The sequence below is a fragment of the Caenorhabditis remanei genome, chromosome V (genome assembly GCF_010183535.1).
Source record: "Caenorhabditis remanei strain PX506 chromosome V, whole genome shotgun sequence".
NCBI lineage: Eukaryota > Metazoa > Nematoda > Chromadorea > Rhabditida > Rhabditidae > Caenorhabditis > Caenorhabditis remanei.
In genome coordinates, this window is record NC_071332.1 from 5,462,116 (window position 1) to 5,480,311 (window position 18,196).

The window sequence follows — 18,196 nt, forward strand, 5'->3', positions numbered from 1 at the left end:
AAACGTTAACGTGCCACGGGCAGGGCTAGAATGGCTTTTTTGGTCATTTTAGGGTTTTTTCTCGTCCCGCGGCACATTAACGAATAGCCATCTGGACCGTTGTAGGCCACTGACATAGAACTCGCCGAAATCTACATTTTGGTATATTTTTCAGCTCATAATATTGCGTTTTAATAGAGTTAGGCCCGGATTGCAAGCATGATAATAATTGTTTCCAAGAGAAGCTTTGTCAATCACGGGGTAAAAATCTTTCTTGAAACTAGATAAGGCAATAAAAATCTTCTTTTTTCGAAAAAAAATCCGTACATCAAAATTTATGCGACATTCTTCTCGTGTCCTCCACCACCAATTTATCTAACATTTTGCATTTCAACATGAGAATAACTGAGTTCTTGATAGGCTTCGTCAATAGAATCATGGCCAACGTTGAAGCGAATCCATGGACCGTCAAGGAGATAAATGAAAGTTTCGCAACGACTGAAACAGAAAATAAGGTTTTGTAGAATTCCTGGAAACCCTTACACTCATGACGTACTCCAAAAAACCCTGCAAATATAAACATTGCGTTTGGGGCACCTAACATGAAGCCATGGATTGCAGTCTGGAAAGAAAAAGGAAATTTCAAAAAAAGAAATATTTACAAAACTATTAGCACGGCACGCTTCATACAACCGCGCTCTACCGAAACCGAAGAAAATTGTGTGCGAAATTGAGAGACTCAGAGAAAAAGAGACATATCTCATGGGGATTTCGGTGGAGCGCAGTTGTAAGAACTGTGCAGAGCTAATATATTCTGGTACCTGAACTGCTAGAGTTATCAGCAGCATCTTATGCATTCTTACAACTGCCGCAGACTGTTGTGCATTTTCTTTCAAGTTTCTTTTCAAATAAACCGTAGTTGCAGAGGTAGAAGTGATTGTTATAAAAACAACAAGTACCCAAACGACCATATTATACATCGCAACTGGATCTTCTAATGGAACTGCCACAATGACAGTAGGACAGAGTACTAGGATAGATGCATCTGGTTGATGATCAGAAAATAATTTCTGTCTGTTTTTGGCCTGTAGTTCTAATCCAAAAGTGTATGTGACACAGTTAGCAATTATAAACATCAGTAAGACGCCACGGAAAATATATGTGTTGACTCTCAAGTATAAGTAGAATGACGTGGCTCTGTAGTTGAGTAGACTGACTCGAAAACGGAACATGAACATTTCGAAAACCGAGTAGGCAGTTACTGAAAAAGTGGAATGATCATTGATGATTGTTGCTAATTAACCTACAATAAATCATTGATCCAATTATGAGAAACTGGAGTAAGCCACTGAATCCCCAAAGAGAAAGATATCCAGTGAATCGGAGAAGTGGTAGTGGCAGATGAACAACAGGTAGCAGGAACCATGAATTCAACAATTCCGCCAACAGATTTCTGAATAACTATAGTGTTGTCAGGTTGAGTTTCCCTCTTTGACTCACGTGGAAGTATGCCAGATCAAAAACAATTTATACTTTTCAAAGTACGGCGATTTTGTTTGTAACAAGGCGAGAATAGCGAGAGCATATACAGGAAGTGATATAATGAATACAGAATGCATTATCCAATAGTATGAAGCATGTTCTGACTCAGCGCAATCCATTTATTGATAAGAAATTGAGGGAATGAAGGAAAAAGATTGAATATGAAAGGAAGTTGGTGTGTAGTCACCGGGGAGAGTGGAAAAACTTGATTACATGTTATTAATACCTATGTAGACTGAGTATTGATCAACAAATGCTCGAGCTCTAATATGAAATGGTTGTTGGTTTCATTTTTGTGAAGTTATTTTTGGCAAGTTTTCGGGAAGTTCTTCGTGAAGTACTCGATTTCCTTGTTCTAAGTAGCCTACTGACTAGGGAAAAGCCTCCAGATGATCGTGGAGTTATGGGACGTGACCTAAACCGTTGGAAAGCTGAGAAAACGCTGATTCCAAAGATATACTCAATTTTTGCCCTCGAGACCTGGTATTCGAGAAACGGTAACATAGGTAAGGTGTCAGTGGTCCAAACTTTGGCCTCGTTTTTCTCGAATACCAGGTCTCGAGGACAAAAACTGAATATGTATATTTGGAATCAGCGTTTTCTCAGCTTTCCAATGATATAGGTCAGGTCCCATAACTCCACGGTCACGTGGAGGCCTTCCCTAGTGAGCCATCAGAGCCTCCTGTGGCTTCTTTGCCTCCTGGAGCTCCATTTAAAGGTGTCCGAGCTCGATGTGAAGTAGAGAGGGCTCTTCGGATTTCTTCTCTTGCAAATTGCTCTGTGGTGTCTCAACGTGATCTCGAATCTCATAACCTCGAATCGCATATCTCGAATCTCATAAGTTTTCCGTGCCTTTCCCGTTTATTTTTCATTCCCGTTTATTTTTCATTCCCGTTTATTTTTCATTCCCGTTTATTTTTCATTCCCGTTTATTTTTCACGAGGGAGTCATGTTTAAAACGAAGTAAGAAGCTGAGGTCGTCAACATGGTCGAGAGCTCTGATGATTATACCAGTTACATCAAGCGAGTGTTGGCAGACTTTGTCGAGCAAAAGTTACGTGGGATCGTCAAGTCAATATTGGCTGAGAATAGGGAAATGGAAGAAGCTGTAAGTGATGAGAGGCGGAATATCAAGCGTCGTATAAGGTCACAAAAAGAAAAATGGGAATCAGTGCAAAAGAAACTACAGGAAAATAGGAAACGTAAGATGAAGAGTGAAAAGAAGGCTAGGAGAATTTGTAAAAAGAAGATGAAGGCAGCGAATAGTCGAAATTGGCTGAAGTTTCGGGAATTGAAGTACAATTTTCTGGCTCGTAAGCAAGTAATACTGATGTCATCAGTCTATACTGTTCCGCTTGGCACCTATCGGGTATGGTGTCTGCTTCTCTCATTCGAAACTTTTTTCAATGCAAGAAATAAGAAAAGGAAATATAGTGCATGAAGGATGGTCAAGATTATAAGGATAATGGTCACGGAGATATTGAACTTATTCGAACTATTTTTTTCACGTACCTCGAGTGCGTATATAAAATAAATAAATAAATAAACACGTTTCTCATCTTAAAATAGGGATGTTAATAATGCGTTTTACGGTGACCTTCGCTTTTTTCATTTCCGCCGGCGGCGATATTCGCCTACGGCGATATTCGCCTACGGCGATATTTGCCTGTATAATTTCAGGCGAAGGCAACCTTCGCCTTTTTCATTTCCGGCGAAGGCCGCCTTCGCCTGTTTTTAAAACGGCAATTTTTGACGCGTTTCATTTTCCAAGCGGTAAAAATGCCGTTTTTTAGTTTTGTGTTTAAAAGAATTTCACAAAAAAAGAATCATATTTTATTCTTCCGTAAAAGAGAGAAAGAGAAAGAGAAAGAGTGGAACTAGGAAAAAAAAGAGAAAAGAAAGAGAAAACTCATAAATTCATAATTACATAAGAACAGAAACATCTTCAGAACCTATTTGTAGCTGTTCGAATAAGAGAATCCAATCATTATGTTTTCGATGAGTTCAGGATTCAGTCTTTGTCGGTCATCTCGAACGACTCTTCGAACTGCCGAAAACACGATTAAAACTTCCAATTTGCTTTCTTTCGTAACTATTATGGATCTGGTTTGTTTATTGTTTGAAAACATAATTTTCATGTAACAACGAGTTGAATAAAACACTGAGATGCAAGTCATTGAAAAAAGAAACAAATAGAAAAGAACAAATAATCTAAGTCAATAGGTTATCTTATCAATTAGATTGCCATACTCAAGCATGTTCACGAACATATTTCCTCATTGGTTGAGATTAATATTTCATTCCCTTTCAAAACAAAACCTGCGTTAAAAATAATAAGCGGCGAAAATTGCCTGCCGAAAAATGAAAAGCGGTAATGAAAACCGCGAGAAAAAAACTAAACAGGCGAAAATCGCCTGTCTTGGAAATGAATGCGGTATTTTTCGCCTTATTGGGAAATGAAGCAGGCGCAGTGTGAAGGCGAAGGCCGCCCGCAACATTCCTAATGTTAAATCACTTTTGAGCGGTACTGTAGATTGTCACAACACGTCAACATGTTCTTAGAACCTTTCTAATGTGACAGTACTGTAGATTTTGTTCGAATACGGTTTAATCCAGAAATAACTGGTATGAATACTTGCTTCATTGTTTAGGAATCTAAGATACCGTTACTCTCCGCTAATGCAATGATAGAAGAATAGTTTATATCGTCTCATAAATTCAATGTTCATTATACAAAATAATCGGAGGTATCATTTGCTTCCTGTGGGTTCCGCAGATTTGGGGTTGGATTTGGATTTGGATTTGGACTTGGTGGGGGTTTCTGTAGCCGGGCTCTTACTCTTTTCCAGTGACTTCGTCCCCGCTTCCAAACTCTTCTTCGTTTTATTTTTCTCATTTTTCTTCTCGGTTGTCTTCTTATCATTCTTCCCTACTGATTTCCGATGACAAAATAAATGAATGGTGAGGCCCACGCATACAATACACAAGAGAGCAAAAACACCCATCGCAATGATTGCCGGTAGTTTGAAATCCTCATCTGAAGATTCTTTGGTTGTTCGAACTTCTAAGAACTGCTTGGAACACTTCTCCGTCCTCTGATGAGTAGAACGGGAGATGTGTTCTAGGAACATCCAATCGTGGAACCTGAAAATTATGTGAATGCATATTATTTTTTAAATGATTTTATTTTAACTTACGACTGAGAACTACTGCTTCCTTCCGATGAAAAGTGATCGTCCTCGAAGACTACGTCAACCTGAAAACTGATAATTCTTGAAAACTTCTGTTCAGATATTCTTACCGGATCTCCTTTCAAATATTTCAAACCACCGAAGTTAAATCTCTTCAACTTTCGATTTTTCCGGAATATAATTGCAGGACCCTCTTTATTCGATATCTTCGTCACATTTTTCAAATAGTCGAAACTTTCGGTATTAGTTTCGATAACTTCAACGCCGTGTTCAATAATAGAGATCGTTTCTGTTTTTTTCTTTATCAGTGCTTCTGAAACATAGAAGATGTTCTGTAACATGAACTGTGATCTCTCACCATCTTTCAAATCTCTGAAAATCAACGGAGCTTCGTTGATTATAGTACATCCATCTTCTAGTTCTTTCACCTCCGTTCCTCGACAAGTCTTCTCATCCGCTTCGACAGTCAATGGAGACATGAGAAGGAGAGAAATGAGAGCTACGACATGGTTCCAGTGCATATTGAAATACAACTACCAACTTTCGTTTGTTTCTATGGAAAATAGAAGAATAACTTTGAGAAATGTCATTACCACGTATGACATTCTCAGGGGTCATTTGTAAAACACGTTATAATTTTTTTCAATATGAAATGTATTCTTTTCTCGTGATTTGAAAGAATGTTGTTCTAACAGATACCTGAAAATAACAATAGCTTATCTAATAAAACATAGAATAAGTCATGTAAGAGATTTTAAGAAACGCAACGAAAAGAGCTTCTGATTAACCTGATACTAGAAGTAAAAACTGTGGATAGGGATGTTAAAAATGCGTTTTACGGTAACCTTCGCCTTTTTCATTTCCGCCGACGGCGATATTTGCCGCTTCAATTTCAGGCGAAGGCGGCCTTCGCCTTTTTCATTTCCGGCGACGGCGATATTTGCCGCTTCAATTTCAGGCGAAGGCGCCACAGTCCTTCAAAGTGATAATCCGCGACAGAGCGCGATTGCGACGATCGCTGGCGCGATTCTCGTTTTTCAGCTTAAAACCGATTATACACCGATTTCTCGAAATTTCAGCATTTTCGCTGGTTCAAAAGAAGTAACAAATGTTCTGCGGACAAAAATACATCGTTTAAGTGTAACCTTCTCTCACATTGTCGAAAAATAAAAAAGTTGAAAGACTTTAAAGAAAATCAACTGAAAAAACCATTTTTTGCCACTTTCAGAAGAAATACGAAAAAATTGAGTGATTTCATTTGTTCTCGTTTAGTAACATTTATGAAGATGACTGTTGCGAACATTTTAAGCCTAAATACGTGTTATAATATTCAGAACTGGAATTATTGAATCAATTTTTAAGTTAAACTTTTTTCCAAAAATTCTGTTTTTTGTTAATTTTTCGGTCTAGAAGTACTTGAAAGGATTCAAAATAGCATAACAACAACTGAAAATACTTAATTAGCAGGAGAAATGCACTTTTTATTGAAAATTCGAGAGTTTTTTGTTTCTCAGAAAAAAAATAAAACTGACTTTTTGGCGTTGAAAAGCGGTATATCATGGTTTGATGGGCACCTATTCACTTCTACGCCTTTTTTTTCGACGAATTCACTCGTTTTATCATAGAACTCGGTAATTTTGCTCGCAAGCTCAATTAATTGAATTTCGGGTTACTGTAGAATTTAAAGGGAGGCGACACAAATCTTTAAAAAACGGGAAGCGCGCCAGCTATGTCTGTTGTGCGCATTATCACTTTGAATGACTGTGAGGCGGCCTTCGCCTTTTTCATTTCCGCCGACGGCGATATTTGCCGCTTCAATTTCAGGCGAAGGCGGCCTTCGCCTTTTTCATTTCCGGCGAAGGCCGCCTTCGCCTGTTTTTAAAACGCAAATTTTTGACGCGTTTCATTTCCCAGTGGTAAAAAATGCTGTTTTTTTCTAAATTTTGTGTAGAAATTAATTTCAAAAAGCGTAAAAAATGCTTGCCGAAAAATGAAAAGCGGTAATGAAAACCTGCGAAAAAAAAACTAAACAGGCGAAAATCGCCTGTCTTGGAAATGAATACGGTATTTTTCGAATTATTGTAAAATGAAGCAGGCGCAGCGTGAAGGCGAAGGCCGCCCGCAACATTCCTATTTTAAAACAATCACTTCCAAATGCAAGAAAAATCCGCAAACCTCCACGTGAACTTGGCACTGTTTTTCCTTTTGCTGATAAAATCTGCAGTTCCTACATAAAAAGAGCCGATTACTTCACTCTGTCGTTATTCCCACTCGAATTAAAACCATGATTCCGCTACACGAGGACTCTTCTAAATTGAACACGATTCAGAGTGAAAGTGAGTTTGAATTTCTGAATTTTTCAGAACAATTCAGAATTTGAAATTGAGTTTTTCAGTTTGAAATCTCTTCTTCTTCGTGTAACAATAATTTTCGGGCAAATACTCATTGACTACGGTACTCATTGCCTACGGTTACTCATTGACTACGCTGTCTCATTGCCTACTCATACTCATTGCCTACGGTCAGCTCATTGACTACGCTTAGCTCATTGCCTATATATACTCATTGCCTACGCTTGGCTCTTTGCCTACTCTTAATCATTGCCTACGGTCAGCTCATTGACTACGCTTGGCTCATTGCCTATATATACTCATTGCCTACGGTCAGCTCATTGACTACTCTTAATCATTGCCTACGATCGGCTCATTGACTCCCTTTTTTTTTACTTTATAGCAGAGATTCTGGAACTGGTAATTGGCGAATACCTACACGAGCCCAAGGAGCGTTTCATGAAAGTTTGCAATAACAATAAGGAGTACGCAATTTAGAAACTGATACCAATATCCTGAAGGTCAACTCTCAATGCAGATGTTTGATGGCGTAGGTTTCTGTATAAGTTAATTCATTGTGGACCCAACTTCCATTTAGGGAGCTGCGTGATTCAGGGTTTTTGGATAAGATAATACACAGCTGTAAAGCCTAGAATTATTATTATTTCTGGCTATGATCAATCGCTTCCTATTCGCAACAACTTTAACTAAATCATTTGTCTAAAATCAGGACACAATCTAGAAAAATCTGAATTAGGTAGTTAAATCAACTTCAATGAGTTCTGACAAGAGAAGGTCCCCGAGTGTACCCCCCGGATTCGGCTTTTCTTTTTAAATTAAGCTCGAACCTATACGATCTGAATGGGTAATTATAGAGTTTACATACGAAACTATAGGGTTCAAATATGAAATAATATAACCAAGGAATAATTTAGGTATTGGCTATTTATCAAATATAGGAAAGTAGATAAATGTAGTAGTAAATGAGTTATCCAAAGAATTGCTTCGAGACATTGGACTTGATCTACCCTATCATAATCCCACTGAAGTACCCATTATCAGAGCTCCGAAAATTACGCACTGGTTCAACTTATTCTATGATCAGGACCCTTCTTCGACTACTTTAGATTATACTTCACAATCTTGGAAAACACATGCTTTTATGTCCCAACAACAAATCTCAAATTAACCAGAAACCTATATATGAAGTTTAGGTATTCGCCAATTACCAGTTCCAGAATCTCTGCTATAAAGTAAAAAAAAAGGGAGTCAATGAGCCGATCGTATTGTCGCGACAAAAAAGTTCCGACATTTTTTACCGACGCGTGTTTGCGGACATAGTGCTAAATTATTAAATTTTGCATTGAGTCCGCAAACACGCGTCGGTAAAAAATGTCGGAACTTTTTTATTTCGATAATAGGCAATGATTAAGAGTAGGCAAAGAGCCAAGCGTAGGCAATGGGGTACACTCGGGGACCTTCTCTTGTCAGAACTCATTGAAGTTGATTTAACTACCTAATTCAGATTTTTCTAGATTGTGTCCTGATTTTAGACAAATGATTTAGTTAAAGTTGTTGCGAATAGGAAGCGATTGATCATAGCCAGAAATAATAATAATTCTAGGCTTTACAGCTGTGTATTATCTTATCCAAAAACCCTGAATCACGCAGCTCCCTAAATGGAAGTTGGGTCCACAATGAATTAACTTATACAGAAACCTACGCCATCAAACATCTGCATTGAGAGTTGACCTTCAGGATATTGGTATCAGTTTCTAAATTGCGTACTCCTTATTGTTATTGCAAACTTTCATGAAACGCTCCTTGGGCTCGTGTAGGTATTCGCCAATTACCAGTTTCAGAATCTCTGCTATAAAGTAAAAAAAAAGGGAGTCAATGAGCCGATCGTAGGCAATGATTAAGAGTAGTCAATGAGCTGACCGTAGGCAATGAGTATATATAGGCAATGAGCCAAGCGTAGTCAATGAGCTGACCGTAGGCAATGAGTATGAGTAGGCAATGAGACAGCGTAGTCAATGAGTAACCGTAGGCAATGAGTACCGTAGTCAATGAGTATTTGCCTAATTTTCGTCATCTTCTGCATTTCTTCAATATTTTCACATTATCGCGGTTGTGTGCAACGAGGAACTACGTGGATTATACAGCAAAGGACATATAGATTTATCCAAATTTCTTCGATTTCCAATAAAGAAAGATAAACAAATTTTTTGTTTTTATTTTAGGCTTCGTTATAGATGTGATTGTTCTATGTTCTAATAAAGACGTAACCATCGACAATATTTTACAAGGTATTAGCGCTGCGCGGTGTTTGCAACTGCGCTCCACCGTAATCATCTTGAAGATTCATATTTTCTCTACATCTCCTAATTTACCACGCTATTTCTCTCTATTTCGGTGGAGCGAGGTAAACTGAAACTCGAAATTGTTAACAACATAGAATTTTCAATCGAGAATCATGGCGACTCTCCACTTGTTAACCGAAAAAATAGTGGAAGTGGAACTATTTCCTTTTGATCCATTTTCTGTTTTTCCATTCAATTTGCCACATTTCAACATCTGAACAACAGCAATTTTGATAGGTTGAGTCAAAACAATAGTTTGGCAATGACTGAACAGTTATATTACTGATAATAAGTAGTAAGAAACCTCACTTTCGCTTCGAACTCCAACAAATGCGGCAACTATAAACATAGCGTTTGGTATACCTAACATTATACAATGGATTGCTGTCTGGAAGTTGAGATTTTGAATGAAAAAATTTGAAGCTGTTACTTGAACGGTTAAGCTGAACAATAACATTTTCTGCGTTCTCACAACAGTCGCTGATAAATGAGAATTCTTCTTCAAGTTTTTTCGTAGATAGATTGTAGTTGCAAATGTGGAAGTTAGTGTGATAGTGACAATAATTAGCCAAATGAGCATGTTGTAAAAAGTAATTAAATCACCGAGTGGAGCAGCCACAATCACATTAGGACATGTTATCTCGATTGCAGAATCTGGATAATTTCGCATCATATTCTGTCTGTTGGATTCTTGCTGATCCAGAGCGATGTTATAGGTACCGATATTTAGAATAAGGAAACATGTTATGGTTAGCCGGTAGATGTAAATATTAGCTCTGAGATAAGTATAGAAAACTTTCGATTTGTAGTCAATCATGCTAGCGCGGAAACGAAAGAGGAACATTTCAGAAATCGAGTATGCAGTTTCTGAAATAAATTCTTTTAAACAAAACAACTATCAGGTACTCACGATATATCATGGTTCCAATTACAAAAAATTGGAAGAGGCCTGTAAAGCCTAGTTGAGAAAAGATTCCAGTGAATCTGAGAATCGGGAGAGGTGAATGAACAACTGGGTTTAGAAACCAGGAATTGAGGATTTCGATGGAAAAATTTCTGAAAAAAAACAAACTTATTTTTCTGTTGAACAATTAGACCACTGACATCAACGTATGCCATATCAAGAACAACTTGTACTTCTCAAAATAGGAGGACTTAATTTTCAATAATGCAACGATAGCAACTGAATAGACTGGAAGGGAAACTATGAAAAAGGTATGCATAATCCAGAAGTATTCATTTCGTTCTGTCGCTGTGCAATCCATTTTTCTGGTTGACTGATCGTATGAAATTGGAATATATTATAATTATAGGTATGTTACTAGAAAAACATTCAAACATCACTTGATATTCAAGTATGATGAAACGTATCACAATATTTTTGGCATGTTTTGCTAAAGCTATAGATTAGATCATGAAACACACCACGAAGATTTTGAAAAGTGTCAGAATCCTGGCAATACTGTTTTTGTGAGCCTGTGTGTCTGTGTATACTCGTGGCCAGATGTCCTTCTCCCAAAAATTTGAAAATAATCTGAAAAAATTCTAGATTTTTCTGAACTTATGTAAAAAAAACCTGGAAAAACAGCGAAAGGACATTTTCTGTCGATCTGTCTATCTAGATGTCCAAGGGTTCTGTCTGTCCGTCGGTTGGTCCGAATGTCCCCTGCTTCCCCAGAATTGACAGAATCCGTGTTTTCGATGTGTCCATCAGAATTGTGCGGAAGCAATTTTTTCAAAACGGAAGTCAAAAGTCGGAAGTCGGAAGTTAATTTTTTCGCAAAAAATTTAAAACTTCATGAAAAAGATTATAAAATTCGCGAATGTATTTTTGCGAAGTGTATTCTTCCTAAATTCCGCAGTTATGGAATAACGGAAGTCGGAAGTAAACTTTCTTGTCTGGAAGTCGGAAGTCAGAAGTCGGAATTCCGCACAACTCTGGTGTCCATACCATGTCTGAAAGCACGAACATTCGTTCGAGATCTTCTCTAACCTGTCCCCCCTCATGCTTACGTGATTTTCTGAAAGTTTTCGGACAGTTTTCTTTTTGCAGACACCCTTTTGTTTTTCACATATCTCACTGAACCCCTCGTCGCCCCTATGTCGTATCAAAAGTTATGCAATCTAACACCATCACACGCCTTTCTTTCATTTTCTTTTCAATTCGATAAGTCTGATTTCTCGTGGCCAGGGGACCAGTGATTTATCACCAACTGATATTGTGAGAGAAGTTGAAAATGAGGCGACGAAAGAGAAGAAGACGTCGACTATTATCATCACGTTGCTGCAAGACACACGGTCAGGGCGAAGTACAACTTGTTCCGCCCTTCACTTTTCAACTGTAGCCCCCTCCCTATGTCTCATATTTGGGCAACTATGACACCACTGTTCGATGTAAACAGGAAGCTATGATTCCACGTGGGGAGTGGGGTTCAGTGACGTCATCAGCTTTTGAGTTCGTCTGATTCGTGACGGCGTCATTGGTCTCACGGAGAGACGGCATCGTAAATTCTAGTGTGATGTAGTTGCATAGAGCAAAGATGAGTACAATCCGAATACAATCTGTACCCGGAACGGAGGTTCATCAAGATTACTGTACGGGTGCACGTGTACTGTATCTTGTCATTGAGTGAGACGTTCGTTCTGATGTTCGATTGTCTAAGACATCAAATAAATTGTTTTTCTAAGATCAAACACCTGTTTTCTTTTTTCATATACATGAAACTTTTGTGAGACGAAATAAACAAGTAGTTTTGTCTGTTTTTAGGTACATCAAGATGATTTATTTTTAAAGATTCTTAGAAAGTGATCGTCACATCTTGTCCGACAAGGAGAAGATCATAGAATGCCAAGGTTTGTCAAGGGAAGGTCACCGAGTTGAAATGGAGTTATGGAAAAAAAATATATCATTGGAAAGCTGAGAAAACGCTGATTTCAAATATATATTCAATTTTTGCCCTTGAGTTCAGGTATTGGAGAAAACAAGGTCAAAGTTCGCACCAATGAACTTTTCGCCTATTAAAGAGGTAAAAATTTGCCATTTTCCGAACTTTGACCTTGTTTTACACCAATACCAGGACTCGAGGGCAAAAATTGAATATATATTTGAAATCGGCGTTATTTCAGCTTTCCAATGATATATGACATATTCCATATCTTCACACTGACTCCATTGACCTTCCCTAGTGAGTGACGATCCATTCGGGAAGATTTCCTGTGAACCAAACTGCTCGAAACATGGAATTCAATTACAGAAAGATATGTATGTTGCAAGTAAACATCATCCTCAGTTTTCCAGAACTCCAGCATTTTTGGGATATGCAAATAGTCTCCTACACGTTGAGCCAAAATAGAGGAGGCGAAGAACGCAACCAATCATCAATGTTAAACCGACTAGACTATAACCCAACCTACAGTAACCCAACAAAATCAATTCATCAGAGAAACCATAAATTAGGACATCGAACCACTGTTTTATTGCAGCATCGGTAGACTCTATCTTTTGCAGGAAAGTGATGTTTGTAGTGTCCATTGGATCAACTCTCGAATGTTTCATTTTTCCACGTAAGGACCAAAATGAGAACCTGGAGAACAAGTTGGAACACCTGTAGTTTTTATATGTTTTTATATGTTTTTTCTCTCTTTGTTTCCATATCTTCAGCCACATGTCCATGTCAACGACGTCGTCAATGAAGAGACGACGACATCAGAATATTTATGATCATCATCATCATCTCTCCTGTGATTGGAGACAGAGAGGAGGTCGACTTGTTCGATATTATCATCGACGAATAGGCAAGGAAGAAGGGGGCTAACTAACCAAAAACGACGATCTCTATGCCGTCGTCTCTTCTTCTCTCTTCAAGAAAGAGACAACGTTGATAACAGTAGGAGGTGGGAGGGGTGGGAGGAAGAAGTATCAGTAGAATAGGCGTGTCATGAATTCAAAAAAGGCAAACGAGACGTCACAGGGCAATCTGGCGCTCACCGAACCCATCTCTTCTCGTCGTTTTATCCCGCAATGTGTTTATAACACAGAGCTCTTATTCACATTTTGTCGAAAGTTTCAAGTCTCGTTGACTTGTCTCATCCTAGTGAAAAAACGGTTTGATTCTGGATATTCTCTGTGCTTTTATTCAGCTTGATATTGATTTTCTGTGAAGAATGAGTACTCTCATTGACTTGTTTGCCGGCTCTCTTGGAGGTTTGTTTTTCAAAAAGTGATTCGGGATCAGTCATCATGTTAGGCACAGACTGAATATGTACAGTACTGGCCATAAAGAATGTGACGCTTGCAGTTTTTAGATGAAAATGGTCAAATTTGTGAGTCTGAGACGGCCTCCCTAATGGTATCACAATATAGATTGTTTATGGAGTGTATAGATCACAAGTAGAGATATATTTTTGTAGTTGACAACTTTTTTGTAGGGGCACATCCTGAGAAGTTATCAATTGTCAAAATACGTTTTTGGCCCTTTTTCAGATCTAAAAGGAGAGACTTTTGAGCTGTTTACATTGACAGCTTGTAACTTCTTAGGACGTGCTCGTACAAAAAAATGGTCAACTACAAAAATGGAGCTCTACTCTTAATTTGTATGATTCATTAAAAATCTATTGGGTGTGACAATCAGAATTACCATGACACACTCTCAAAGATCGACAATTTCAGCTGACAACTTCAAGTGTCGCATTCTTTATGGCGTAGGTATCTTTGTGTGTGGATCTGATACACTTCTGAATTAGAGTTACTTTAAGCAGCTTTTCTGAACATGACCATTTTGCTCAGACACATCGACTAGATTTGGAGTTTTTACGATTCTGGACTTGAAGCTTTTTCTAGCTACAAAAATATTATTCTGACTTGTCCATACCAGGATGAATCAGTCTTACACTCTTATCTCTGCGCGTGGAAATGATGGTAGATCACACTTCCGGTCCTGAATCCCCCTTCTCATCCACCTTTACTCTTTGATCTTTCTCCCAGATTTCTCAAAAACCATTCCTTTCAAAAGTTGCGACTATCGGTTCGTCGATGGTTCAAAGCTCTCAAACCGTGTCTAAATCACCTCCTACTTCTCTCTGATCAGACCATTTTTTGATATCTTTTCGCGAAAGTTCTGAGAGAAATGGGAAGTAATGAAAATTGAGATAACAGATGTTATGGGAACACATCACCACGTGATCAGACAGTTTACGATACCTCGAGACAAGATTTAGTACTTGAGGGAGATAAAGAGAGAGGGGAGAGAGGAATTTGAACTTGACACGGAACGCATTACATGAATAATCTAAACTTTAATTCCAGGAGCAGCCGGAGTCCTTGCCGGACATCCCCTCGACACGGTGAAGGTTCGCCTTCAAACCCAACATGGACCGACTCCACAGTACCGTGGAACCTTCCACTGTTTCAAGCTGATTGTTCAGAAGGAGGGGTTCCGTGGTCTCTACAAAGGTGAGTCAGTTTTTGACAACAGTGGTTGAAATATCGACGAATCGACGACTGACTGATGCCGCTTCCTTCCTTTCCTTGTGTCGTCGACAAATCGCCACAATCCGTCGACGAAAGAAAGAAAGACAGAAAGCGCCCCGAGATGCGTTGATTATGGGTCCTATCACTGTTGTAAATCTTCTCCCCAAACACTTTATTCTTGATCTGAAGTCAAAGAGTCCCAGAGGGAGGCGACCGTAAAAATAATGATAGTCAACATAGACACGAAAAATCTGAACTAGAGACACAAAATATACAAAAAAGAAACTAGAGAATCGTTCTTCAGGAATGTCATCTCCACTCCTCTCTCTATCTGCAATCAACGCGATAGTGTTCGGAGTTCACGGTGGAACATGTAGAAAGATGGAGGACCCCAACTCGATTACATCTCACTTTGTGGGAGGTGCCGCTGCTGGAATGGCACAGAGTGTGATCGCCGCACCAACGGAAAGGATAAAGTTGCTTCTGCAGATTCAGGATGATAAGACTAAAACTAAGTTTAATGGTCCGATTGATGCAACGAAACAGTTGATAAAGACGCATGGATTGAAGTCGTTGACAAGGTGGGTGTCAAACTTCTAACCTTTGAAAGTATCATCTATTTTTATCATTTCAACTATTAGTTCACTCCGACCGTATCCAACACCATTCTATTAGATAATAGTCGAACAGATGATGGATTGATATCACATGGTCAATCACCTTTGTTTTCTTTTTTGTTGCGATCCCTAAAACTTTTGATCATCGACGTCATCAGAGTTGAGCGGAATTGTTCAGCTATTTTAAGATTATTTCCGCCTTTTGCCTAGAGGATATCAGCTTGAAAAATTTGTTCGTTTACCCGAATTTATTGATATTTTTAAAGTTTTTTTTGCAGCAAAGCTAGCAGTGTTTACCGAAAAAACAAAATTTAACCCAAATTTTAAAATTTTAAGGGCTTTTTACAACAAAGTAAGTCCAAAATCGTCTACATAAAAACGACGAAATTGTATTCCGCTTTCCGCTTTCCGCCAAAAGTTATCCTATTTCCACCTCCCGCCATTTCAAAAATCGCATTCCGCTCAACTCTGACGTGACGTCATCTTCATATGTTCCTCATCTCAAAAAACTAAATTTTCAGAGGATTCCTTGCAACAGTAGCTCGAGATGCTCCAGCATTCGGTGTCTACTTTGCCTCGTATGAATGGATGACGAGGACGATGTCCAAGGACGGGACACTCTCAAGTGCTCAACTCTTGTTTGCTGGTGGATCCGCTGGAATGTTGTCATGGCTCTTTAACTACCCAACTGATATTGTAAAGTCGAGATTTCAAGCAGATAGTTCGTACAAATCGTACATGCATTGTATTAAACAAACATATGCTGAACGAGGATACAGAGCATTCTTTGTTGGACTCAATTCTGCACTTATCAGGTTGGCTATAACAATCTATTATTCTAAAAACTTATATTTTTTCCAGAGCCTTCCCATCCAACGCAGCCACATTCTTCACCGTCGAATGGACGTATCGTCTCCTTCTTGACTTCAATCTTCTCAGCAACGTCACTAAAGAAGCCGAGAAAATCTGTGCTGAAAGTCAACTTCTTCCGGTTAGTTATTACTCAGTTTCTATAATAACTCAAGTGCTCAGCTTCTAACTCTTGCTATTTTCATTTATTTCGCTAGAAAAGTTCTTCATTTCCAGTTCGATGAATTGACGGTCTCGTACGTAATACTGTGATCTGAGGAACCATGCAACACTGACTCTGAAAATGACTGAAATATCTCAGTAGGTTTCATTTGTGTCAGTGTTGTGCAGTTTTAGTTGTTGCTTTTTTGTCGGGCTTTCTAATTCTCGTAGTTTTACATCCGCTTCTTGTCCATCCGCCATTTTTCTCATTTTGAATGTTCGAATGATGTTTTTCAACGTCTGACAGTTACAGATCACTCAATTCCCTCCTGCACCTCCACGTAAAGATGACAAGACGTTTGTCACTGAGGTACTGTAGTTGTGTCTGGGGATTTAGGTGTTTTTTAGAAATTGAATATTGAAATAATACCTATTTCTTCCCTAAATTTTCAAAATCTGAGGAAGAACTAGAAGTCCGGGGAAGAACAAAATCTGGAGAAGACTAGGATTTTGATGAGAATAGAAAACTAGAAAAATTTTCAAAATCCATGTTCTTCCCCGAATTTTCAAAATCTGGAGAAGAAAAAAGAAGAACGAAAAAGAGATTTTCGAGTCAATACCAACTCTTATAGCTGAACTGAGCTAGAATCTAGAATTTCTGATTTAGAATCCTTTTTTCTTTCCCGGATTTTGGAAATCCGGGATATTTTTTTACCCAAATTGTGAGAATCCGGAGTCTTGGTGCTCATTTTTGTACTTGACGATTCTCAAGTAACGTTAATAAGGCTCGAGATAGGAATTGGGAAATGATTACTCTAGAAATCTAAATAGCTATTAGCACGGCACGCTTCTTACAACCGCGCTCTACCGAAACCGAAGAAGATTGTGTGCAAAATTGAGAGATTCAGAGAAAAAGAGACTTGAAAAAATCTCTGAGAATGATGAATTACAAAATTGAAGCCTTTTGTTTGATCTACCAGTTTTTAAGACGATAGAATGAATCTTTTCCCCCCATTTTTCAAATCCCCATTCTAAAAATATGTTCATCATTCCAGAAATGCAAACGTCTTCTAACTCAAACCGACTTCTGGGCCTCCAACGGACATTTCTTGCTTCCAGAAGCCGGCTCCACAATTGTCGATCCGATGCTTCATGGATATCGATTCTTCTGAATTCTCTTTTTTTCTCTCTGATTTCATTTCGCCGTTATCCTCTCTTCTCTCAAACTCTCTCATCCTCACGGAATCAGATTCGCTCTTCTGATAGGTTCGCGTGTCGCAGAGGTCGGCTACGGGTTCCAAGAATCAAATGAAATCTCAAATGCCGACCTCTGATCTCGATTGTGCCAACCGATACCGGTTTACTTTTTCTTCTTGTTTCTTTTCTTTTGTACACATTCCAACGGGTATCTACTCTTGACTTGTTCACTGTTAGGAACATGACGAAAATAAATGTCTTATCATTTTTCATCATGATGATGCGCTCAATTCATTATATCCGTCAGAAAACGAAATATCATTAGATCAAAAGTGATCAGCAATTAACTTTTTAATCCGAAAGCAAAAGCAATTAGAGGTGAGAATAATTGGCAAACAGTAAATCGGAAATAAGAAGTATACCAGTATAGAAAATCGTAAAATAAAGAAGCGCAAAAGGGGAAGAAATTCGATGTAAATAAGTCAAATGGTACACG

General features: G+C 38.5%; 4 protein-coding genes across 4 annotated transcripts; 1 reads left to right on the forward strand and 3 right to left on the reverse strand.

The window, feature by feature from the left end:
* Nucleotides 1-307: 307 nt before the first annotated feature.
* On the reverse strand, nucleotides 308-1,640 carry GCK72_017460 (uncharacterized protein; the record flags this gene model as incomplete). Its single annotated transcript, XM_053732099.1, has 5 exons — nucleotides 308-477; nucleotides 523-601; nucleotides 801-1,240; nucleotides 1,287-1,432; nucleotides 1,480-1,640. 5 exons carry the CDS (start codon nucleotides 1,638-1,640, stop codon nucleotides 308-310), a joined length of 996 nt encoding a protein of 331 aa, XP_053581012.1.
* Nucleotides 1,641-4,271: 2,631 nt separating this feature from the next.
* Nucleotides 4,272-5,233, reverse strand: GCK72_017461 (uncharacterized protein; the record flags this gene model as incomplete). The annotated part of the gene is made up of 4 exons (XM_053732100.1): nucleotides 4,272-4,665; nucleotides 4,719-4,777; nucleotides 4,823-5,025; nucleotides 5,071-5,233. The coding sequence occupies 4 exons, from the start codon at nucleotides 5,231-5,233 to the stop codon at nucleotides 4,272-4,274; spliced, it is 819 nt and encodes a 272-aa protein (XP_053581013.1).
* A 4,272-nt stretch (nucleotides 5,234-9,505) lies between these two features.
* Nucleotides 9,506-10,628, reverse strand: GCK72_017462 (uncharacterized protein; the record flags this gene model as incomplete). The annotated part of the gene is made up of 5 exons (XM_053732101.1): nucleotides 9,506-9,619; nucleotides 9,710-9,793; nucleotides 9,836-10,272; nucleotides 10,316-10,461; nucleotides 10,510-10,628. The coding sequence occupies 5 exons, from the start codon at nucleotides 10,626-10,628 to the stop codon at nucleotides 9,506-9,508; spliced, it is 900 nt and encodes a 299-aa protein (XP_053581014.1).
* Nucleotides 10,629-13,070: 2,442 nt separating this feature from the next.
* GCK72_017463 (uncharacterized protein) lies at nucleotides 13,071-17,675 on the forward strand (the record flags this gene model as incomplete). The annotated part of the gene is made up of 7 exons (XM_053732102.1): nucleotides 13,071-13,167; nucleotides 14,711-14,857; nucleotides 15,180-15,456; nucleotides 16,014-16,307; nucleotides 16,354-16,483; nucleotides 16,817-16,873; nucleotides 17,559-17,675. The coding sequence occupies 7 exons, from the start codon at nucleotides 13,071-13,073 to the stop codon at nucleotides 17,673-17,675; spliced, it is 1,119 nt and encodes a 372-aa protein (XP_053581015.1).
* Nucleotides 17,676-18,196: the final 521 nt, after the last annotated feature.